Genomic DNA, 25486 nt, shown 5'->3' with positions numbered 1-25486 from the left:
AAATGAAATCCAACAAATGCTATTCACTGTCAAAAAAGAAGGAATCTCCATTATTCTGGTTTTGATTTGAAATAGTTGTAGAACTAGTGTTTCCCCAAATGAAAAAACAATATCTTAACGTTTAACAGGGGACTAAATCATCCAATGTTCCATTGGTCCCACTGTACCCATATGTCCTACGTCTCTTCTAGGCCTTTTGGAAATTGCTCACAAAATGGGACATAGGTAACCGTAACTTTAATGGCCGGCCATCACTGAAGGAGAGTCGTTGTTTTTTTGTAAACCTGACAAGAATGAAACATATTCCAACAACACATTGTAGACTGAATTTTACCAGTTCATGGGAAACCTTTTTTCTGTTTATTGAGACCCAATAAAAATTTGAAACCAAAGACTAACTCGATTTAGTTTAATCGATTCATCAAAGAAGAACCAACTTCAACATCACCCATGACCTGTGATTAATCTCTAGGGGTCGTACCAGAGCTCTTGCGGTCGATGTTCCATTGGAAAAGTGATTTGTGAAGAATCAGTTAATTATTTTGCGGCGAGACAACATTTACCAGCCAAAAGAAGTTGTGACTAATCATTTTCTCTCTGCAGTAAAGCTAAAAGAGAGAAGAATAACCAATACAATCATTTACGATAGAATGAGTGCTGCAGAAGATGAACTCCAAGTTATATTTAAGGTAAGATTTATTTCAGATGTTATGTAAAAAATTAAAAATGGTCTGTTGATTTTCTTGTCAAACAATGGTTTGATTACAATTATTTCCACCAAAAAGCATGATTAAATTCGTTTTAACTCGAAGGAGCGTTTCAAGTCCAACTGCACGACAAATAAAAGTTATGAGGAGTAAAACGTTGAAAAAACAAGAAGAATAAGTTAAAATCTGTTAATTTCCAACAAAGCGAGTCAAGGTCTGGGGCATTAATTTTGTTAATTAACCGTATCACTAATAGGTGTCTGGTAGCCTAAGCCAGCACATTGACACGTCCTTACATTGACGTTAGAAAGACTAATTTGCCGGCCTGGTATGTTGCAGGGTGTATCTGCGTTGCACGTTAGCATTATTTCAACTGTTGCCTTCCGCCGAATCCTTTGCCAAAAGCAGAAACATTTCACCACACTCCAGTGAAAATGCAAAACTTTCTCCTGAAAGAAGCTTAAAAGGTGAAAAAAGCAAATTAAATAAAACTTGAATAATTAAAATATGTAATTAAAATACTTTTCCTATTATAGGTTGGTAATAAAGTAGGATAAGCCGAATAAGCTGTAGGCTACAGTAAATGTATGATTTTTTGTATTGTTCTGTCTTTTAGTGTCATGATTTTCACTAGTTTTTGCATAATCCCAGCAAACAAGCTTTATATTTTAAATGACAGGCTTTAAACTTGTTAGTTTATTTTTGTTGGTTACTTCAAAATCAGCTGAAGTAAATATTAACAACCTGTTTTAGCCTGATGCTGCGAGTTAGCCGTGGTAATAGCGAATTGCTCTAGTTTTCGGAACAAAGTTCCTTAGTCATGTGCTATGGCGAATGGTGTTAAAATCAGTTAGTCGTTTTTTTATGTGGCTCTTTTGTGTGGCTTGAGGCTGCTGTCTGTTGTGCTTCTGTGTTGTTAGGCGTTATTGCTGTGAAATTTTGTTGGATCAGTTGGTTAATAGATTAGGTGACGTAGTTCTTCCTTTTCGAAAGGTTGTTGATTTTTGGATTCTGTGTACTCATGAAAATGGCCTTTTTGAAGCGTAATTGTACCGCGTCGTTTTCTCTGACAATGATTATAAATTCAAAGTCGGCGAGGCACTGTTGATGATGATCAAAGACCGAACTTTTATCTGAGCTAAGGTGTTTTTTCAAGCGGGAGTGGGCAGATGGTGCTGCCGATGTAGCTTTCCCTGCATTTTTTGCATATGATATGGTAAACACAGTTCTTGGTGATACACATGTCGTAGTTTTGTAGCGGGCAGTTTCGTTGCGGGCAGTTTTGTTGAAAAGTTCGATTTTTGGATTTTGAACATTTCGGAGGGTTCGTGAGCGATTGTGAAGCAAGCAATAATCATGCTGCTATAAGCGAAAATCAATCTATTGCATATTTTTGTTGAAGTTAATTCCTGTGTATTAATTTAGCCAGTAGTTTACCTGCCAAATCAGATTTTTCAATCATTGCTGTCTTCCAATCGAAGTTATTTTTGTTTTGAAATTGTCAAGAAAGTAATCTATTTTAGACGCTCATGGGTCTGATATCTCAGAACAAATCGAATCCATGCTGAAGGGACATTCGTACGAGCTAAGCATCAGGCCAGAGAAAAATGGTGAGTCTTGTAGTCTGCATGGAATTCCTAAAGTAAACGAGAAAATATAAATGGGCGAATGCACTAAAGAAAAACTAAAATATAAAAAATCCTCTTTGGTAACTTTGTTGATATGAATATGAAATTAAATCACTTGTAATTGAACATGGACCTGTGGCGTTGATCGGGGGTCCAAGAGGTACTTTTGGATCCTAGTCAGGGATGATTTTAGAGGCACGTAACCTATCCAAGAGACACAAAAAATTGAGGGATCTTTGCGTATTTTTGATATAAAGCGATTTCCTGAGAAGTATCTTGATTTGAGTACCGAAGATCTCATTGGTACCGGACCCAAAATATCCTCTCAACGACCCTGGTGATGACGCATGATTAGGCAAAAGTTTAAAAGTATAATTACTCCATTGCGTGTGAGACAAAATGGCCAACTCTTTCCGAACTGCCTTTTTTCAATCAACCTAAATATTTTGCACTTATTTTGTATGAATGCATCAGATGCGATGTACCTGGTCGTTGCGGCCATAGCAACATTGCAGTCTGATGTGTCCATTGTTGTAACACGACAGGGACAAGTGCAAATGAGAACCATAATCTTGCATAAAAGTGGCAGTTACTTGTGCATTAAGTGAATAGGGTAGACCAATAATAATTGATACTGTAGCAACTTGGTAGGATTGAATTGCATAATTCAAAAACAAATACATAAAATAAAACTACATAAATTCGAACGTTTTCGGCAAAACTTTCTGTTCTTGTCAGGAAAATAACTCAAATCTTCTAAACAAAATAACAGATATTCGTGAAATGTTAATAACGTAATTTCAGTCATTTATTATTAACATTTCACGATGTTCAAAATGTTTTTCTGAGAGTGACCAGAAATAGCCACCCCTGTGTGATTACAATCCGTTGTAAATGTGACGTAACAAGCGTACGACGCACTTTGATCTCAGGAACCGCGACCCGGGTTGGAATAAACATTCTCATTGAAAGCATCACAGACATCTCAGAAAAGAACATGGTAAGTTAGCGAATGGTTTTAGGTCAAATGGTTTTAGTGGACAAAGGAAAAACAACTCCATTGTCCTTTTGTAGATTGTAGACAAAGATAGGCACTGTGAATAAAAGATAATTACTTCCTGTGTAAAAGCTACGTGCAGGCATGAAAACTTCCTCCTTCATAAAATTTTGCAAGTAGGCTGGTCATATATTAACCGAAAAATATGCAAACCAACAATATTAGCCGAAAAAGAGCAAATGTCCCTTTCTACATTGCTTTCAGTTCATAGCTGATCTATGTTGGGGTTATTAATCAATCTTAACAGTCCCCGAACAAGTATTAACCCCATGTTAACTTCCACATTTCTTTTTCTCTTATCTCATTCTAGCTTCTACAGGACCGTGATATTAGTTCAAAGGTTTTTAAAAATATCTCTCAATCTTTTTACTCTCATTTTTCTCTTGCTGATAAGTCACAAATAAATTTTCCCCTTAATTCAATTTTTAGTTTGAAAATTAAATAGGCTATTTAGGCTGCCATGCTACCTGTTTGTTCTGCTTTGGTTTATTTCTTTCTTTCACCAGATAAAAGTTTCACCAGGGAATAAAATTACCTCCGGTTAAACATCATTGAGATAGAGTAAAAGGTTAAAATAATTTTGGCTGTATATTAAATCAATCGCATATTGGTAGCCTATAATTTTATGGATTAATTATGCTGAATACTGAAAAGTTTGGGTGTTTATCAAGACAATTATCGTTTCTAGCACTAGTTGCAACGTTTATCTGATGAAATTGAAAGTAAAAGTAACAACAAACAAGATGGTTTATTGCTAATTATGTTTAGATTTACCACCTCTTTGACCATTGCTTGCTTATCATCATCTTTGTATTCTAATCTGGTGCTACTCAATCGAACACACGAACACATATCTTATTAGCATGCGCTAAAGTTAATACAAAAATGACAAGAAAATGTTTGATATGCGTAATATGTTTGTCAATATTTAAAATTGCTTTGACGAGTTGAATTACAGGACAGTTTATTAAATCATCAATAATGCATTGTCACATGCCACGTGCGTGAATAACTGCATCTGCTGTTTGTTAATGTCACTTTCTGGGCAGGATGTAACATTCACACTGCGTTTCCACGAGACTTGGAGAGATGAGAGACTACGATTTAAATCTGATGACAAAAACTCAAGCATTGTCTTGGCAAGTCGACTAATTGATAAGATATGGATACCTGGTAAGTCCTGGTTGACAGCCTACTAAAAATTGCAAAATATTGGGTTTGTTACCCACATAAAAGGATATTGAGACCCAAAATTTGATAATTGGAAGTTCAAAACAAACATATATTAAACAAAACATCAAAGTGCTTTTACAAGCAGTAGGGTAGCTAAGAAGTGACTCGGGGGTATAGGTTATATATTTACAAGCGCAGAGTCATGGGCTCCAAAACTGTTTGTTAAAATTTTTAAAATTCTTGTAAAACATCATGTGTTATAGTTTACAGTTTGCACGACACCACAGTGTATAAGAGTCAAAACAAGAAATGCTACGGACCATGTACCTCAGTGCAACACTTTCAAGAACATCTACTTAGAAAAGCTTTTTTATTCACTTGCTGTAGCAACTATTCTTGATCAAATATTATTTTGATTGTGTTTTGCGTTGTAGATCTCTACATTGTGGGCTCAAAGGATTCATTTATCCATAAAACAACGGTAAACAACGTTGTTTTGCGGTTGTTTTGCGATGGAACTATATTTTATAGTGTAAAGTAAGTAACTTTTCTTTACACAAGTCACATTTGTCATGTTTCGTTTCTGGTATAGGCTACTAATGTCAAAATGCATTGTCAAAACGTCCAATTAACAAACTGTAACTGAATAAGACACGCCGTATAAAGAATGATTCGTTCATGTTGCTTTTTCGATCACTCAACGGTTAATTTAAAATAATTGAGGTTTGCACATAATCATATTCAGTTGGTTACTTTGATTCTTAAAATAGTCTAAACCAGCAAATTGGCAAGGGGTCATTCCTATGTCACTACCGGTAATCCCACTAGGCCACTTTCCTTTATTGTCATTTGCACAATAATTGAACATGCTTCCTTTTAAATTCTTTAACAACTGCAGGGTAGTTTCTCATTGTTAATTACAAAATTGGTAATTTTATTTTGTTTGGAAACAGCCATCTGCGAATTAGTGGTAAAACCACTTCCATCCTTTTTCCCATTCTCGTTTTCAGTAGTAACTAGAAAATATAAGATTTTATTTATATCTTGTGATTTTTACAGTCAACCGTTTATAGAATTCGACGAGTCATCCTAAAGCCTAGGTTCGAATCAGCCGAGATCTTTACTTTTCCGTATATCTCACGATTACCATTGCGATAGCTTGTGGGGGAAATTTCAACAGGTTTTCCATTTACCCAATATTAGTCAAATTTCAACGTTAATGGTGACTGGGATGGTGCAAAGCAATGAACAAAAGAATGAAATTGCATTTTGACAATAGCCGCAGTAAATTGCCGGTCTGAAAAGCTTGCTAGAAAATTAGAAGAAACAAAAGACAAAACAAAATGGAGGAAATTCATAAGGGAGTCATAGCTGATTAAGCACGATCAATCGGTTGAAAAAGATATTACTCATTGTCGCAGATATTTTGTTCTGGGATATCTAAAGAAGGGGATACGAAGGCTTTTATTACGTCTGACAATAGAAGGGCTTTTGTTTATCGTAAATAATCTGTGTTTATCGTAAAATGACAATTGGCACCGATATTAGTTTAATAAATCTTGTTATGATAACCTTCACTGCGCTATTAGCATCAGGCCTGGATATTCACAGCATGCTCATGCTGGTTGCTTGTTAATTCAGCTACTCGATCGTATACTTGCTTTACATCTAGCCTACTGCAAAGGCTTTGTTAAAAAAAACAGCTTACTGGTAACTTTTCAACTGTTTTTATAAACAAGTATTCTTTGAATATGCTCTAGGTAACATTTGCTAACTGTCTTCTGTAGCTCATTGTACCAGCTGCACTACAAAACTTTCTACGATTTTAAAAAGAACCACATGTTTAAAGCACTACTAACTACCGCCCTGGTAGTGTCATGAGAATAAGGTAATCGCTGCGAGCCTTCATATCCCCTTCTCTAGATATCCCTAATTTTGTTGCATCATAAGACTTTCAGAAAACATGCAAACCTTTCAATTTGTAGACATGAAATTTGTTTCAGCAAATAATTCGCATTGTTTATGTCAGGATAACCAGCACCGTCGCGTGCCAGATGAATCTTTATAATTTTCCATTGGACATCGAGAATTGTTCCATTGTTCTACAAAGCCGTAAGTTGTTTCATTAGTTGTAACAATTAGTTTTAAAATTAATGACATTGCATCCACCCTAAAACCAACGTTTAATATAAATCGTTCAATAAAATACAGTAGCACTCTCACATAAAAATTTCATTTTACTCAAAACTTCTTTCGTTCTATATTTGTAGACAGTGGATTTATTGGCAACGTGTATACTGTATATTAATAGTATACAAAATATCAGATAATTATTTATTTCAGATGAAGTTATCACTTTGGTTTTTGAAAATGTGTTTACATTATATTTTCCAGTTGGCTACACCAGTGAAGAGTTGGTCCTGTACTGGCTTGTCAACAGACAAAAAGATAATCTCTTCATGGACACAGGACTAGTTACAAACATGCCGAAATATCAATTGTTGCATCACAAGTTCCACTCAAGTAATGTGACGTATGAAGGAATACATCTAATACCGGGTATGAATTACTCTTGTTAATTCTATAGTCGAAATGTTTGTACTATTTTTCACTCCATAAGTTATGTTGTTTCTTATTGTACTTTACTATATCTATTTTGTTATCATAAGTGCTGGGTTCTGGCCAAGAAATTTAATTTTTCTGATATAGTTTTGGATCTAACTGAAATCAAGCTCTTCTTCTTTCGTATGAGATGTTGCTTTTAGACTACATGTCATCGGGGTGAAATTTCCAGGTATTTTTCGAGCAGGCACTTGATGGTAGAGTCCTCCAACGTTGCTAGACCAACTTCCCTTGGTGGAGCAGCCTAAAAATTGAGCAGTGGTAAAGTATATGGTCCGTGGTCTGTTCCTCTGTACCACAGTTGCCGAAGATATTGAAAGGCCCCACTCCACCCCAAATTACTGTAGGCTGCTAATCATATAGTTTAGCCTGTGTCATAGTATATGCCACTTTGCTGTTTTCACTACTTAACTAACTTTTATGTTATTTTAGGAGATGTTTGTTTTGGTATAACTTATGTCCAACTTACTTGTTTATCGACTACAGACTAGCCAACTTGTTTGAGGTATAAGTATGAAATTATAAGGTGGTTGTTCGAATAAATGACTGGAATGTCCATTTTCTGCCACCTTATAGTTGTATGTTAATGTATTGCTCATGTTTGCACTTTTGTATGTTATACTGTACCCGCAACGATGAGTAAATGTTTCTTGTCTTTACGTTACTCATATTAACTTGCTTATTGATTGACTGTGTAGATGTCGAGAGATCCCAGCTCAAAGTAACTTTCGAGTTGAAGAGATATCCACTATCAGTCTTCTTCCAATCTTACTTCCCCGCTATGGCCATGGTTCTATTGGCAGGGATGGGGATGTGGATCGACCCAAAATCTGTTCCTGCAAGAGTGGCTCTAGGTAATATGTTGCTTCATAAGATGTTGGTGGTGTTGAACCACTCAGGGTCGTTGAGATGACAATTTTTCCTCGGGGCCAATGAGAACCTTTGGGCCCTAATCAAGAAACTTTGAAGAAAATTTCACTATATCCAAATACACGCGGAGGTTTCTACAAGTTCTCGAGCCCTTCGAAAGGGCCCCTGAAATCAACTGAGCCCTTGTCCAAAAGCCAACAGGATCTCTTTTCAACACTTCTGACCCCACGCATCAAGACTTGGGCATGTCCTAGAACAAGATTTCTCAAGCAGGAAAGTTTACCCCATGAGGAAATCATAACAAACACGATAACGAAAACAAATCTAATCTAAAAATAACTGATGGAAATTATCTTGAGAAAGCATGAAAATAAATTCCTTCCAAAAAGTCAGCGAATGGTAAACAAAAGAAAAACAAGGGCCTGGTTGAAATTAACAACCTCTGACGTAAAGCAAAGGAACTACTCTATTACAGTGTAAATAATAATCAAAAACAGATTAGAGTAAAATGAGCTAGTGCTGTTTGGTATGATGACGTTATTGTAGGTCAAAAATGACTTTCAATATTTTTATTATCAAAACAATAACAAAGGCGACTGTACTGCACCGATTCAACGATCGCTACGGCCAAAGGCGTACTCAAAGAGGAGGGGTTGGCATAGACACAGTGTGTATAACAGGAGTCAAACACCTGTTGAGTTTGATATTTATTTTTTATTATGTTATTACTTGTTATGGTTTTATTACACGCGTTATTGTCTATTTCTCTCAATCAGTCTAGCGTAGCAATGGCCTTGGTATAAATCGTGGTAAGGATCGGGCGTGCTTCTTAGCTTTTGTCGGGCTTTTTGTGTGCTTTTAGCGAAATAGTTGGTGACAAAATCCTAAAGCAAAATGTTGAGTGAATAATTTCGAAATTACTTAATTCTTGAAAAGTTTTTTTTTGTAAAAATTGTTTTGTTGTGCTAGTTGGTTATGCCATAATATGTGGTCGATGCACTGTATCCACATTGATTGCAGAAACTTCCATCTCTGAATTACGATTTTCTGATGTAGAAAAGAAAGTAAATTGTTTCCTGAAGTATCTTTTGTAACGAGCATGAGATGCGGTCTGGAGGTAGCTCCCATGAAAAACTTCTTCGTACTCCACAGAAAAGACCGGCCCATTATCGCGTGTAATGTTTGTGGACAGTGGATTGCATTTATTGTCGTCTACATTGCGTTGCCCACTAAACCATCAAATTTACATCTTTAACAACAAATGTAATGTTGGAGAAGATCATTCTACAATCTTGTCGCCCTGACGACTGCAATAATTACATTTTGTGGCCATAGTGGCATGCAGATTTATGCAAGTGGTTTTCAACCTTCCCTACAGAAATTTTCTGCGTAAGCGCCAGGCAACTTGAAGCAAATATATTAAATAGACCCCGGAGCGGGTGGTAACGACGTAACCCATAATGTCATAGAGTGTATATCTATGACATAGACACCTTATGGCAAAATTTGAAGAAATTTAATTGTGGGATTTTCATTCGCAAATGATTAATAATTAAAACGAAAAGTGCTGAATGCAAATTTTAGAACTATGATAATGGCAACATATCAACGTATAGCCTACAATCGTAAGATCAACGTAGGCTACAGTAAGCTGTTGGAAAGAAAGTACTTTTGGTAAGTTCTAAAGCTGAAAAAACAGTGCTCTTATCATAAATAAGATTTGATTACAATTGATTTTAAAACATTCAAGCTGATTAATCTTGGATGGAATGAACGTATCACTCAAACAAAATGTCATTATGACGTGATTAATTTACTCCCAAGACAAAAACTACTTCAATTTTTTTACACCAAGCTAACCAAATCACGTAAAAAGCAGACAAGAAATATATGGCACCCTAATCCAGATATGGCATTGACCATAATCTGATATAGTCAATCTTTCATGTTTCATCTTTGTCAGTCTTTCATCCTTACCAATATTAATGAATTTACACAAATTGTCTTATTTATGACAATATTTGGTCAACAGTATCTTCTACAAGTTTTTTGGGAAAACGCTTTACATTTATTTATTTTTTAACTAACTAACCATTTTAAAACTCGAAGACCAAAACCAACAGAACTGAAGAAAAGTGTCTATTTAAGAGACTAACAAAGCTAGTGAACGTGAAAGTACAGTAGCCTATGTATTTCATTAAGAATGAGCTCAATTTGATAATTATTGAGATTAAAACAAACCTTGCTTCTTCTCTAAAAAAAAACTCAATTTTTTTAGGCGTGACCTCAGTTCTGACCATATCCACGATCATCACTGGACTGAAAGCTACACTACCAAAGGTGAGTTTGCAATAGCTGGGCAGTTCCCAACAAAGCCGCGGGGGTACCATTTACATTTTAGTTTTCATGGAATGATAGAAAATATAGTCTTGGATTTTCTACAATTTAACATAGATTGCTACATTGTGTTAAGAACACAAATATGACACATACTGAAAGTTTTATGAAAGATAAACAAATTTATACCAGAACTAACAAACTGGCTAAATGAATAAGAAAAAAATGTAATAAAACTTGAATAAAATAAAACACTTCAAACTATCCATTGAAAACCTAACTAGACAAGAATACAAAGTAGCCTATATCTTCGCAGATAACTAGAGTTAAGTTTTGAAACCAGAAAAAAAACAAGTTAGCCTACCACTAAAGCAAACCAATATGCATTTATCTATTTGGAGGAGAGGACCCGGGCTGCCCCCTGATGAAATGGCAATAAAGCTGGTTAATAAATAGGCCTAAGTTACGCAAATGAGAACACTTTGTTTGGAGAAACAAATAGAATGTTTAAGAAGATGGAAAAGTTAAATAATAGGCTAAATTGATTACTTTTTGAAATAATTTAAACAAAATAAATCCACGAATATTAACGTGTATCTCTTGTAACCGATAGGGCAACGATTGCAATATTCAAGGAAATTGTACAGCGATTCTAAATTATACCAAGTTATCGCGTTGCATATCGCGATTCCGCCCCGATAGCTCAGTTGGTTAGCGCGTGCCTTCGGTGACGAAGAAGCTTTAAGATCAAGTGGCGCTGGTTCGACTCTCGGGATGTCCACTTGAGCAACGCACGTTAAGGACTGCTCTCTATTCAGCGGCACCTAATAATGGATGGAATAATTTCCCTGCAACAAGACTTCAACAATCGGAAGCTTCACTCTGTCAATCTCGGTTACCGGGCCTGCGTTAGTGATTCAAAGCCTCTACCAGTATGCGAAACTGCCAGGATTAAGCTCTGCAAGAAGCTTTCCCAGCCAGAGGATAAAGATTCAATCAGAGGAAATCATTTTATAAGCCTTGCATCTATATGACCCGTAATTAGGCTTTTCTCTAGCACCAGCTTTTTGAGGGTGCAGTTGTTCTCTAATACGCGATATATCGCCTATCTCATCGTTTTTGCATTTGCCAGACTGATATTTCCTTAATTTTCGTAATTAGCCTTTTTATCTAACAAAGTAAATAAAAACATGAAAACTCCCTATAGAAAAACTTTAACTGTTTTGTTTGTGATATTGTTGTTGTGCTTATCCCTGTGATGCCTTGGGACATTAAATTAGTCGCATAATAACTAAAATATTCAATATACGCCTGGCACTCGTTAGCTGTTACGTCATAATCAACTGTCTGGGGACGATGCGAAACCATTGAAAAAAGGGCAAAACAAATTTAATTTATGGAGATGTTGTTTTTGTTGCCATTGCTGCTTTCTGTTGCCGCAGAAGACTTTTGCAAAGCAACTATGCAAAGTACAGGCAAAACAACTTCGTCTCAAAAGAGCCAAGTGGGCAAGCAGCCTAATGTAAGGGAAATAACTAAGTTACCCATCAAGCAAATCAATCCCTTTTTACATCAATTCAGCTTTCGCAAACGCCGAATCAATGTAGAAATGAACTAAATTGCTACTTGGGGACACTATTAGAATTCCCGTATCGTTATTTTACCAAGGCTGTAGAATCGGACAAAAATATACGACTCCAAGATGTTCAACTGACGGACTCCGACTTCTCAGCTCTGTATTTTCCACATGAATTATGTTAGTTTTTATGCACAATTCTCTTTGTTGCATCAAATTTTATTCTCTTGTTGTTCAACAACAAGTCACCCATGGCCACCTAAAGATACGGCCTGATTTGTCACATTTTGCAGAAATTTCCAGGTTTCTCTAACTTTGGGCGAACGTTTAAATAAATTTTTCTAAAAACTAGATTTTTACGCTTTCTTTATTCTTTTCCCCAGATGACACAATAGGTTTTAACATTCTCACATGTTGAAAAACAAAGAAAATTTGATTTCGAAGATTTTAGTCAGACTGTTAATTTTCAATAACAGTCTGATTTTGCGTTTTTCAATTTACTTTTTCTCATTTGCTACTGCTTCCCCAAGGCAACAAAAAAGTTTTATGTCATTAGGAAACCGCAAAAAGTAAAAACATCTAAAAAAAATGTCAGTCAAACACTAGCAGTAGCTGTAATCAAAATCTGCAAAATGTGACAAATCAGGCCGCATCTACAGGTGGCCAAGAGTCACCGTATCTCCTGCAAATATCTTTTTACACTATGACAGTTAGTAACTTAAATCTGTATTTTTTCATTGATTTAATGTCTGCCTAATCAATGTAAAACAGACGAGTTATGCTTGCTAGAAAGCATGGCCAAGGCATTTACAGGAAACAAAAAAAGCAAAACCTGCATGAGCTTGTGCAGATGGTTAGGCTACTGGCTCCTAACTTACAGTCCAAGTAGGCGAGGATGCAAACAATTGTGTTTCATGGAACTCATGTGATCAGCAGCCTACAAGTTTTTTTTAGTTTGTGGATAACTAAAGCTGCCTTACCAAACCAAATACCAAAATCGTGATTGATAATTCAAAATATCCTCTTGTGAACCAGTAACGCCTAGAACAGCACACAACTAAGGCGAAAGAGCCATGTCAATTGAGTCCTGTTTTTGTCATAAGTTAGGCTACCAAGGGAGGTAGGGGGGACTTATATACCAGTCCCAGGTATATAAGTTCTCTCATTTTCGCAAACCATCATTTTTCCCCAATTAGTTTTCTTTTTTCAATTTCTCTTTCGCCTGAGTTGTGTGATGTTCTAGGTTTTTCCTTGTGAACCAAGTTGAAGTGTTGCCAGTAGCTTTTTCTATAAGTAAAATCTTTATTTCGAAAACTGAAATGTTGTTCATTGTGATACAAATTTTACCGACATTTAGATTGACTGATTTCATTGTTAACGCAGGTATCCTACCTCACAGCAATGGACATTTATCTGTGGGTCTGTTTTCTTTTCGTATTTTCAACTGTCATTGAGTTTTGCATTTTAAATTATTTAATGACAAAAAGCAAAAGATATGGAACCCACCAAGCAACGTACAACCAGGTGAGGTACCCACATGCTTTTATCTCACAGAAATTAAACAATTGCAGAGCTTGAGTGAATTTGAAAACGGAGTATGCTATGGGCTCATTTGTTATGAAAATAAAGGCTTTATATATTTTTTAATAGTCAAAGCACTTTATAGCCTGCAATACTGTAGGCCAGAGGTGGGCAAACTACGGCCCGCGGGCCGCATGCGGCCCGCAAAAGCCTGAAGCAATTATATAGAAAAAATAATCCTAAAATCGCTTGAAAATTTTAATTACTACAAAGACTTAATTAAACCTTTTCTTCATTTTTTTTTATTTCATCTTGATAAAGATAAATTGTAGTCTTTTTGTCGCATTGTAGTAGTTTGTTTCCCCAGCCCCATTGTGATCTTGCATGAATGCATGTTTATTATTAGTGTCAAAGCAGCCATTGCTAAACAGCCGATTACGTCACAATTGAAATTTCTGACTTCGGCCTGTCGCATCATGAAACTTCCTTTTTCGTTTTAGTCTTGGATCAAGGCCAAGACTCTTGGTGTTGGTAGAGAAAAAAGCGACGATTGCGACAGTTTTTCTGATTATGTTAATTCGCTCACAGATGTGTTTTGTTTAATTTGCTCAAAGTGCGTCTGGCAAAGTGTTATCTTGATGCGGTTGTATTCAAATAAATAATTGAGACAAACATTTTTTATGTAACATGTGTACTGTATATAAAACCTCCGTTTCTTTCGTCACTATAAAAACAAATAGAAGCTTGCGGTTTGACTACAGTATTTTGGACTTTATGTTTTGGAATTATAATCTTAATACATACTGCGGCCCTCGAACAAATTCAGACTCTGAATGCGGCCCTCGAGATAAAAAGTTTGCCCACCTCTGCTGTAGGCTACTAATCCCCTACTATAACCACAAACAGAAAGCCGACGCAAACCTTCACATAGGCTACTGATTAACACCCCTATTCAATCCCTTACATTATTTTATTTGTATAAAATACTTCCATGATGAATATAAATGTATTTGAATAAAAACCATCTGACGATCTCACCAAGCACAAGACTGTTTAGGTTTGCAAACGTTTGTTTCTGCATTGCGGCCAAATATACTGAGTGAAGGCGACGTTTGTAGGTGCAACTCTACTCGAAAGTATACCACCGGCTGTCCGACTCACCTGTTGAGACACTAAGTGAAGTTTGAAATTAAACAGAAAAGTTGGCTTTTTTGTTGAAGTGACCAAACAAGGTTTTGAAACGATATTTACCAACTCAGAGGCAAGCACTAAATACAGTTCCACTGAACCAAATTCTCAATTTTAAACAAGGTTTTTCTTTCAGAAAGCTTCCTGGAACCCTTCATTTCAGGCTTGTAAATTAGTGAGGAAAATGACTTGTGGGGCTTGTTCAAGATGCGATTTTATCTTTCGTATAAGTTATTTCTTGGCATTTACTGCTTTCAACGTCATCTACTGGGTATACTATGCTTGCATAACACAACATGATGCTAACGACTGATGAGTAAGGCTATCGATAGGCTATTGCTGTAAATCTGTAAAAGCAACCCAAGCCAGCTTTTGTTTTCTAGTGACAACTTCATTAAGCTTCTAATTTACTATCATCGTTACTTCACAAGTTCGTATTCATATCACTTTGTTTTCATTTCGGGCAATCGCAATAAATACAATGCTTACTTGACCAGTGCGGTGTTTGAAACAGGAGCAATGATGGCAGCCTAGTTGCACGCGGACTTAATAATTGGCATAAACGGCTAATATACATTTAGACAGCCATGTAGCTTTTATTCAAGAGGGAATCAAGGTAACAATGCAAGAAATAAGTCAAACGAACTTAAAAACATCGATGTTTTAGTAATTCCAGTGGAAGACTCCAATAAAAATTTAGGGGAATGCCAAATGCAGAAACAATATTTTTAAGAGACGAAAGCCAACAACCAAATTTCGACTACTTCTCTATAAGTTGATCTCTGTGCATTCGGAGCAGAGGTCATACAAAAGAAAATGATTGCGACAGGACAGAAAATAACACTATGACGACAATTTATTCAACGAGACAAATTCAATTGATCAAAGACAACCTCAATCTGAACTGAATAAATTAAATCAAGGAAATAAACTAATCCAAAGTTAATGATTTCGTAAACTTTGGCACGCAGTTGCGTCTTGTAAAGCTGAAGACGATGAGCTATATTGACCGCTAACAAATTGTAAAAGTTTAATGCGTTATATTAACCTACTTTTCAGCTAAAATAAATTGCAATTCACGGGATCGATAGAGCTTGCGCTCAAATTATCAGAACACGTTTCAGTGCTCTAGAAGTTGGAAATGCACTGTCTGTATGCGAGCGTAAACAATACACTTCGGAAAACTACAGCAGAGTAGAATTTCATTTCTTACATTGGAACTGGCCTTCGGCACACAACATAGGCCTCGGACTGACAAAGCCTTGATAGGTTATTCCTGGTAGTTTCGCATGCTTATAGTGTATAGCTCTATACTTACAGAGAGCTTGACGCAGGGCCGGTTAGCGAGATTGACAGAGTGAAGTTTTCCGATTGATGTAGCCGGGGAATTATTCTGTTCACTCGGTATAAGACCTTGACGCCTTGAGATTGTCCAGAAAGTTTGAAAGCTAGATAATATTTTCGGCTTTGGTGAAGAGTAAAAAAACGATTTGCGTACGTTTGTGTATTCAAGTTGAAGCCAACCTCTGGCTCTGCTCCATTGATGAGTGGCCCAGCCTCATTCCCTCTCGCCATTTTGCAACTAGTCTTATTTTGTTTGGCGTGAAATGAAGTGAACTTTCCACCAATGAGTGGACTTGTGGGACAGAAGAAACTTTCAGTGGAGGGATTTCCGTTAATCAAGCAAACTTATGTCTGAGGCAAACTTCCAATATGATTGCAGTGATGTCAGTAGCCTCTAGTTCAGTGGTTCTCAACCTTTTTGTCTTGGTGGACCCCTTTTGGTGTCTTCGAAACGGTCGCGGACCCCTAAAAATTTCAATTTGAAATTTTGGTATATCGCGTTTCCTTATGGAATCATATGTTACATAAGTTTTAAAGCAACACACTTAAAAGAATTTGCTGAATTCGCAACGCACTTGACGATTGATGAGATTGACGAAATTATGTTACGACTTATGAGCTATATGTTGGCACACAGGATCAAACATCGGTAAGCTATATGCTCATTTGATGTTTTTCTATAACTTTTATCAAAAGTTAATAGAATACTTGCGACTGTTACAAAGAATTTCTCCCTTTTTTGATTTAAAATCAATATTAATTCGTTATGATCACAGTCATTGCAAACCTGTGAGTGGTGATAGACTGCTGACTAACGTTTGTATTTCTAAATTAATCATTGATCAACAATCTGCTGTCTCAAAAGAATTAAGTTGAACATAGCCAACATAGCCTTATTAAAGAGTTTAAGTAATTTATATGATATTTTAGTTAAGAAACCAAACCTTTGTGCAATGTCCTTTGCAATTTCAAACGACGCACTAGTGCGTTGCAACTTACAGTTTAAAAATCACTGTAGGCTAATACATAAACAAAGCACAAACAATTTTTGAATTTCTTAATTTATCCGTCATGTTGAAAACTCGGAAACTTTCGCGGACCCCCGGTTGAGAACCACTGCTCTAGTTGTTACCATTTTCTATCGTTCACAATACACTCATTCACCAAATAACAAAATCCGCACGAAATCTTGGTTGGTTCAGACAGAAAATGTTTAAGCATGTACTTCTAGAAGTAGGCTACATGATTTAACGAAGTATGAGTTTTGCACGCAGTTTGAAAACAACAACTAATCCATAAATGGTGTAAGGAAGGCTTGAAGCAGCCAATATGTACATCAGCATAGACCTCTATCCATCTGAACATGTGCCAAGAGAGACCGAGAAACTCTGGTTGAGTTTGGCGGTTCATACCGAGATGTTGCTTGTCAAGTTATCTGCAAACAGAAGGTTCTTTTACTCAATAGCAAAGACAGAAGTAGGAGAACCCCAGCTGTTTATGTTAAATATCTTGCCAAACACAGAGCCTAGCGCTCTGATAGAGTGTCGACTTTGAAAGCATTGGTCGACACTTCCATCCTCGGACGCGAGGTCGAATTGTGAGTTATTAAGAAAAAATTGTCGTAAGATGCAGAAACGCCAAAACACAAATCTAGAGTTGATGGACAAGAGTGGCAGCCCCAACATGCTGATAATCCGTGATGGGCAAAATACCAAGCTTTGAATTTACTGGCAACACTGACGTGAAAATGATGTTATAAAATATAAATGCTTCTAGAAACGTTTTGTTTAACGCACGTAGGCGCAACGGTCGGAAAACCAGTAAGCTAGTTAGAAAATGCATCGAGGAGTAACATGTGAAGAAAGAAGAAAACCAAGTCGGACTGAAGGAAGAAGATGCGATGGACAGAACGAGATGGAGAATTGGAGTGAAAACAGTCGCTGCAAGGAAAGAATCGGCCATCCCCACTGACTGGTACAAAACCGTGTTTAGATGATGATGATTAACAAGACCAAGTATTCATACCAATTCCTGGCATGTATGACAAAACAACACACAACGTCTTGTCAGCGTAGTCATTAGACCAGTACCTTGCCTCCAGCAGCGCCGGATCTTATCTCGGACTCCTGGAGAACTCGATTTAATCGTAATAGAATTTCATTCTTTCCCAGCATGACCATCATATCCACAACCCCGGGACCTTCCTATGGGTGATTGAGATTTATTAAAACAAACTTTTGACTTTTTAACTATGAAAACATTTATTATTAGACATGCAAACCAAAAAGTGACATCTTAAAATTTTGTGAAATTATTTCTTTGTTAAACCGCTTACCACTCGCCCAGACAGAATGCTGCGTAGGGACTTCATAAAGGTCGGAAACTTTAAGTGGTGGGACTTTGCAATTTGTGACAGCTCGTTCTTTATCTGGCGCTGGAGATTCAAGTTCAGCTCCTGGTCTTTTATGTACCTGCAATTAGCAAGCATCCTACACACTAGATACAAATACATATGATGGCTATTGGCTATCCTTCGTCTTCAAAATAATTGAAATATTAAATTTGACAAGCGCGCGCTGCAATACGTCAGTTCAACGTCATACTTGGTGACGTCCAGTAAAGCATTTGATGATTCCGGATCGACGTCATCTTTGTGGTTCCGTCGGATCCACAGGTAATCGTACTCCTCATCCATCAGATCATTCAGTTTGGTGACATGGTCCTGAGGATTCAAGAGAAAGTCATAAGTGGCTACTGACCGCAATCAAACGTTTTTACAACATTGATTTAACTTCTGCAAACGTGATAAAACATCTGCTGCATAGCCGAGTGGTGGCTTGATGAAACACCGGGATGTCACCGGTAAAGTGAAGTTGTGTAAAATATCTCAGCATAAATGTAATGGAAGTGAGAATTCAGTTGAGAAATAAAGTTCGCAAAGTAGCTTCGGTGCTCTACTGTAAACCTAACGATAAACTTTCATGCGCGTGTCCTGCGTCTCGGATAGTTGCGCGGTCGTTGAATCATCCATTGCTATTATGCTTTCTATTTCAGCGAAACACACGCTGTTAAATGTCAAACACATAAATCAATATCCAGTAAATACTCAACTTCATAACCTACTTTGCGCGTGTCCAAGATCCTGTTTATGTAATTCCTGACCGCATCCGGTGAAAAAGTTTTGTCACAAAGTAAACATCGCTTTCCGTATTTTGAAAAAGCCAGATCGAATAATTCATGCACCATCTGCCGGCGGGAGACCGTGTCATTGCTGGCCAAGAGATGGCTCATGTGTGCCCGGCTGAACTCTTCTAACTTTCCAAAGTCAATAATTGCATCAGATTGGAGAAGCTGGGAAAAAATTAGGAATTTAAAAAAGATGCATAAAAGGGAGTGTTATGTAAATCCTTTCCATCGTAGGACATGCTTCGTGTTTTGAAGGATGTGGCATGGACATTGGACAGAGTTCCTGCTGCTCAGCAAATGATAAACCGATGATTGCATGGTTTTTAATTGTCATTCAAAAACAGGCACTTGCAAAAAAATAAAATTACTATAAACTTTCTAACCTTCTTGACATTGAAGCTGTTAATTAGCTGCTGCAACAGATCATGGTGGTTACTGGTGCATTGTGGGAAAGTGACCCCAGGGAAACCACCGCCATAATAAGACATAAAGTTGATGAGAGAAGACGGGGTGAAGCCTTTCCTTTGGAAATCTTCAACAAACACGTCTCCCTGTTGCAATAAGCAGAAACGATGGTGATAAACTAAATTTTTATTAGATTTGAATAACGTTTCTTCGTCTTTCTAAAGATCTTAAAGGAGAACATTCGATGCATTTTGTTACTTTTCCAGCAAAATTGGGGACAGCCTTCAGACTTGATATAATCTAAATGCCAGAACGAGTCCTTTTTGACTGCATTTTATTTGATGTAAATAGTAGTATAACCACTTCAGTTAAGCTTGCACACCAGCGTATACCTTACCTTGGCTTAATTTGAGTTGGACATTTTACATATATTATATACTGTGCCACAGTATAACAAAAATCCATAAAATTTTCTATATATACCTGACGTTTCGATAGTTTTGTTCCATTGGCATTTACCAACAAGGGAAGGTGCATAAAGCAAGGCGGGTCCCAACCAAATGCTTTGTAGATTAGCATATGCTTTGGTGTGGATATCAGCCATTCCTTCCCTCGTATAACATGTGTTATCTTCATCAGATGGTCATCGATGACACTGGCAAGGTGGTATGTCGGGAACCTAGACATAATGATGACATAGTACCACTGACAATAACAGTAACACATCACATTACTTTTCACATTTATGATGTGATAATGTTATTGTTACAGATATCTACATGATTGCTTTAGCAAAAAATACAATAATAAATCACATTCATTGATAACAATAATGGCAAAAAATGTTACCAAAACAGATAGCAATAACTTACAGGATAATGTGATATGTGTTTACATCAAAGCTATTGTCTTGGGTACTACAAAGTGGTCAGTTGCTTTCCATCGCGGCCACCGGAGGTCACAAACAAAAACTAGGGGTATTTGAAGAATACATACTTGTCAGATTTTAGTAGGACAGGATCTCCTTCCGATCCAACATGATGACTGACTTTTCCAAACAGCTCATCATGGAATTCCTCAGAATGAGCATGTACTTTAAGCCGTATGACATATGGCTTACCACTGGTAAGATTTTCTTCAATTTCTTTATCTGACAATTGTCTACATCGGTTGTCATATCTGAAGGCAAGTGATGAAGATGAAATTGTAACATGTGAAACCTTAAACACTAAAACATGAAATGTGCATGTGATTTTCACTTCTTGTTGCAAGTTGCAAGCAAAAATAACAATTACCGAGGTCGTAGGGTCACAAAAAATAGTACCCACCTTGGCAGCTCCTTCCTCTGCTGTTGATCTTTCTTCAACAACGCCAATCGCTGTTGTGAACAAAAGCAATAATATGCTGAACCATTTTGTACCAACTCCTCAGCATGTCTATGTATATACAAAATTTAAAAACTAGGAGCTGGTATACAGGTCCCCCCTCCCTTAGCAACGCATGACAAAGAGGAATAGATCAAAACATGTGGATTGCAGGGTGTGAACAGTAAAGCAAAGGTAAAGTAGTTTCACCCTATATGTTTGGTTGAGTCCTGTCTTTGTCATGAGTTACCAGGGGGGGGACTTGTATACCAGCTCCGAAAACTATTCTTGTACAAAGTCATTGGCAATTACAGTTTGCTGAGAATGTAACTTAAATTATATGGTTAGTTAACACAAATCTATTAAAGCTATTTGCAAAATAAATTTTCTAAACTGGCAAACTTTTGATTTCTGTATCAATCCATGTCATTTGAATACGATTGATAAACATGATTTAACACATCATCATGTAAAACAGGTCATTTATTTACACAAGGCTTGTTTGCCCATTGCCGGCAAATGAAAAAAATAATGAAGGAAGATGTAATAATAGAGTGGCCCGATTTGAAGCAGCCAATTCACATTAGCGTTTCCTAATTAAAATACAATTGTCTGTATGGAAATATTATCGAAAGCCGGCGGCATCTGTTTATTGAGAAAATTATAGCTGGATCATTTAGGAGATACACTGGGTCATCAATAATTAACGTTACAAGTAATCCTTACATCCCATTCCCAGACTGATATAATGATATTTATATATAAGGTTAAAATATTTATAAATAGTTAGTGCTATAGGCTATGATATATATTATAATATACAGTATTATATAACTAATAACTCTATATATATTGTACAGATATAACTGCAAAATACAAGCAAATATACTTTGTTCTCAAAATTTTATCAGACAAATAAAAAATACAATATGATTTTACTTGTTGTAATGTTGCAGCCTCTCACTTTGAAGGTATGGGCCAAATTGGCCTTTATGTATTGGACTTTCGTCTGGTGTAAGACCTGCCCATTCTAACATAGCCAACAAGCTATCAACAGCTCCAGGAACTACTCTTGTCTGATCTGTGTCCTCTATTCGAAGAATAAATTTGCCATTGTTGTGACTTTTAGCAAACAGGTAGTTGTACAACGCTGTGCGTAGACCACCAACATGCAGAAATCCTGATCAAAATGACACATAAACCAAACTTGTGATCATTCTTTTAATGAATTGATTTATATACTGTAAAACATCTCTTTGTGCCATTTTTACTTCCAACAGTGCTGAATTAATTTAATCAAAGTAATTTGCCGGAATGGCCCATTTCGGTGAGTCCGATCCCTTAAGTACCGTAGCCTAATTATCATTGCCGTTTTAGGGTTAGGGGTTAGAGGTTAGGAAGTTAGGAACTCACCGAATAGTAGCAGACCCGTAATTTGCAATAATCAATGCACATTTTGAAAGCCATACATACCAGTTGGTGAAGGAGCAAATCGGACTCTAACGTCATCAGAGAGGTGCCGATTAAAGTTCCAAAGATGTGTTTTAGGTGCTCTCAGGTAGCTGCAAAGAACTTTTAACCGACAAAAGCTAATCATCTGAGCAAATAACAAAGGTCAAAGCATTTGATACTTCATACATGTATTTTGCTTAACAGTTGATCATTTTGCAAGTACAATTCACTAAATTCGTTTTAGTATCTCTCAAGATATTGAAATGTTTCTCAAACTATGAAATGAAAATCTACTGAAAAAATAGAAAGCATAGCCTACGCAAAGTGGTATTTCAGTATTGTGCATAAAGTAAAAACTATGATAACACAAGTCTCCTACAAGACAGAAGTTGTGAACTGAGCAAGCGACAACTGGGCAAGTGACAACTAAGCTAGCAACATTTGAGGAAGTGGCTGAAGTTGGTAAATGATCAAACTAAGACAGTATCATAATAACCGAGCAAGCCAAAACTTGACATGTCACAAGTCAGCAAAATGAGTTTAACAAGTGATGACCAATCTGACGTGAGTACGTAAATCTCATTTACAGATTTGGCAGTAGCTGAAATGTGATTGCTGAGTTGAAGCACTTGCTGAGTTGTCGCATAGACTACCAAGTGGTCTGATGATCTGTTGACACAATAACAGTACAATTGAAAACAATTTTAAATAACCAAGGCCGTACAGTTGGTATACAATCCATCTCAATTATGAAAAGACATACATTAAATTTTAAATGATAAGTTGGGACATGACATAATTTTATGTATGTAGTTCATAAACAGCTTTAGTTTATATAAGAAAATACACAGTTTTTAATTGATATGCCAATAATCAATTAAAGACCAACTTGGTAGTGACAAGCCAATGTTTTCTTGAGACAGTCAATGCATTGTAATAGTAAACTACCGTAGTTTTACAATATAAAACACACAGCCATTAAATCTTTGGCCCTGGTGCATTGGCAGTTAATGGCATGTTAGTTTGGAGATGCTCTTGAAATCTTTGTGAAATTCTTCCGGTTGCTTTTAAATATTTTTGCAAACAATTTATTGAGCAGTCATTTTCTTTTCGAGAAACTTTGCGAGACGTGAAGTCATTGATGCAATCAATGAAGCAAAATTCAGTGACACTGTTGTAAGATTGCAGAAATTCTTTGAACTGCTTAATTTGATCAGAGGCAGATGCTTGGGCCATTACTGTGAATATTCCTGATAAATAGCAATCTAAAAATATCCATAAGTAAGTTTTAGGTGTGTAACTACGCCTAATTAAATAAAGACTACCGTATACGGCATTCAGTCAATGGTCAACATTACAGAAATTACTAAAGGTAAGCTTTAGCCTAATTATTGTCAGTCAACAACTGCTATAGTTTTGGCATTTTCTGCATGTTTTTAAGTTGTACTGGTACCACCATATATTATATATCTACCGTATAGGCTCAAATACAATTGGGGAAGGAGCAACCTGCCATAAAATATAGACTTAACAATACTACAGCTCAAGACAGAAACCACTCTGTTAGTGTCACTGAGTTGGTTCCACAGAAACACTTGTGACACAGTAAAACATCAAACGAGAAACGGCCATTTTGAATTCCATGATTGTTTTCCGATCCTTAATTTTTCAGTTTAGTCTCAGGGATATCTGGTATTAACATATGGAGTTAGCCGCTTCTACCTGTTTCTTAACTTTAGTTATGTTTGGCATGTATATATATATATCTTTTTTTACTGTGATGATAATAAAATAATAAAACTAAATTAATGACTAAGAGTGAGCTACTGCTACACTTTGTTTTTCATATATTTATCCTGCATTGCGGGAAAGCGGACTTGAGCGCTAAAGTCAGACAAACAATGAATGCCTGCCACGGTTTTCAACGGCGCTTACAAAACAATTAATGTTTCTACGAGGTGGACTCTTCAACACAGCACAAACTCAGACATTCCTTTGCGGAAGGCGGTGGAACCACGCAGAATCACTTCGCGACATGATATCACAAACACAACACCACATTATTATCATAAACACTAAACATACCTATTTCACACTATGTCTGTTACAATTGTGTTAACGTTTTAACTCCTTAAATTTGAGCTAAACTTGGTACCCATAGTTCCAATTTAGCCTAAATTTGGGCGGGCCTCTGTAGCGATCCATTATTTCAACATATAAGTTTTCCTGCCTTTTACTAAAGTTTCTGTAATTTTCCATGCAACTGCTCCCAAAGAAAATAGAAAAATGAGCGCACACAAAAAAATGGTTTGTTCATCCTTTGGCGAGAGCTCTATCAAATCGGACCAGCTCACATCAAACCAGCTCAGTTAGACCAGTTCAGCTCTCAGAAAAACATTAAATTGATTGTTTAATTAAAATATAATAACTCGTGATAATGTTTCATGATCCTGTAATTTCATTATTCTGTAATGTTTAAATTCAATTTGTGTTATAGACCTACAATATTATACGAACACCTTCTGATAACTTAAAATTATAATTCGAATAACAATAATTGTGTGGAAATTATTTCATGGAGTCAGATAGCCAAACTAGATAAATTAGATAGATAGAAATTTCATCAGGCAGTTAGACAGCCTTCATCTTAATTCAACTTATAAACAAACTATTCTCATACTTAAATAAACTAAATAAAATATAACCACACTATGCATCGGTGTACGCCTTCCGACGTACACCTGACCCACGCTGCAGCCGACGGCAATGTCTGTTTCCGGTTGTCTACTCATGACTTAAATTTGGTACTACCCATTACTCGAAATCGATCACTGGGTAGGGGCAATTATTGTAAAATTTCTTGCCCAGAGAAACAACAGCAAGTGCGGGTGGATGGAGTCAACTACTAACTAGTACTGTTTTATCAACGTATATTTTAAATTTTTGAGTTTTGCCATCTTTCCGTTTTGTTGGTGTCAAATTCGTAAGATTACTTTGTCGTTCTGTACATGTTTGCGCCAACAGCAGCCAGCAAAAAATAAAATCGATTGAAGATG

General features: G+C 36.5%; 2 protein-coding genes across 2 annotated transcripts; one reads left to right on the top strand and one right to left on the bottom strand.

Moving 5' to 3' along the window:
* Window positions 1–551: 551 nt before the first annotated feature.
* Window positions 552–15252, top strand: LOC145768281 (gamma-aminobutyric acid receptor subunit rho-2-like). Its single transcript, XM_082579760.1, has 12 exons — window positions 552–689; window positions 1047–1174; window positions 2231–2317; window positions 3268–3335; window positions 4442–4565; window positions 5000–5102; window positions 6595–6677; window positions 6960–7124; window positions 7886–8041; window positions 10336–10397; window positions 13354–13494; window positions 14816–15252. The coding sequence occupies exons 1-12, from the start codon at window positions 667–669 to the stop codon at window positions 14990–14992; spliced, it is 1317 nt and encodes a 438-aa protein (XP_082435886.1). The 5' UTR covers window positions 552–666; the 3' UTR covers window positions 14993–15252.
* Window position 15253: 1 nt separating this feature from the next.
* On the bottom strand, window positions 15254–23398 carry LOC145768280 (nondiscriminating glutamyl-tRNA synthetase EARS2, mitochondrial-like). Its single transcript, XM_082579759.1, has 11 exons — window positions 22452–23398; window positions 21918–22158; window positions 20943–21050; window positions 20611–20793; window positions 20098–20293; window positions 19593–19760; window positions 19147–19374; window positions 18627–18745; window positions 18359–18494; window positions 18114–18227; window positions 15254–17458 (listed from the first exon to the last, which is right to left on the bottom strand). The coding sequence occupies exons 1-11, from the start codon at window positions 22573–22575 to the stop codon at window positions 17450–17452; spliced, it is 1626 nt and encodes a 541-aa protein (XP_082435885.1). The 5' UTR covers window positions 22576–23398; the 3' UTR covers window positions 15254–17449.
* Between the last annotated feature and the right edge of the window lie 2088 nt (window positions 23399–25486).

Source organism: Aplidium turbinatum, chromosome 4 (genome assembly GCF_918807975.1).
Source record: "Aplidium turbinatum chromosome 4, kaAplTurb1.1, whole genome shotgun sequence".
Taxonomy (NCBI): Eukaryota; Metazoa; Chordata; class Ascidiacea; order Aplousobranchia; family Polyclinidae; genus Aplidium; species Aplidium turbinatum.
This window is presented reverse-complemented; position numbering and strand designations above follow the sequence as displayed.

Excerpts from the sequence above, each read along its gene's own strand:
- LOC145768280 (XM_082579759.1), bottom strand. The coding sequence starts at position 22,575 with ATGATTAGCTTTTGTCGGTTAAAAGTTCTTTGCAGCTACCTGAGAGCA. Across the intron at positions 20,794-20,942 it reads CAGAGGAAGGAGCTGCCAAG|ATATGACAACCGATGTAGAC; the intron begins GTGGGTACTATT and ends ACTTGCCTTCAG. Across the intron at positions 20,294-20,610 it reads GTCCTACTAAAATCTGACAA|GTTCCCGACATACCACCTTG; the intron begins GTATGTATTCTT and ends CATTATGTCTAG.
- LOC145768281 (XM_082579760.1), top strand. The coding sequence starts at position 667 with ATGAACTCCAAGTTATATTTAAG. Across the intron at positions 1,175-2,230 it reads TCCTGAAAGAAGCTTAAAAG|ACGCTCATGGGTCTGATATC; the intron begins GTGAAAAAAGCA and ends AATCTATTTTAG. Across the intron at positions 7,125-7,885 it reads AGGAATACATCTAATACCGG|ATGTCGAGAGATCCCAGCTC; the intron begins GTATGAATTACT and ends TTGACTGTGTAG.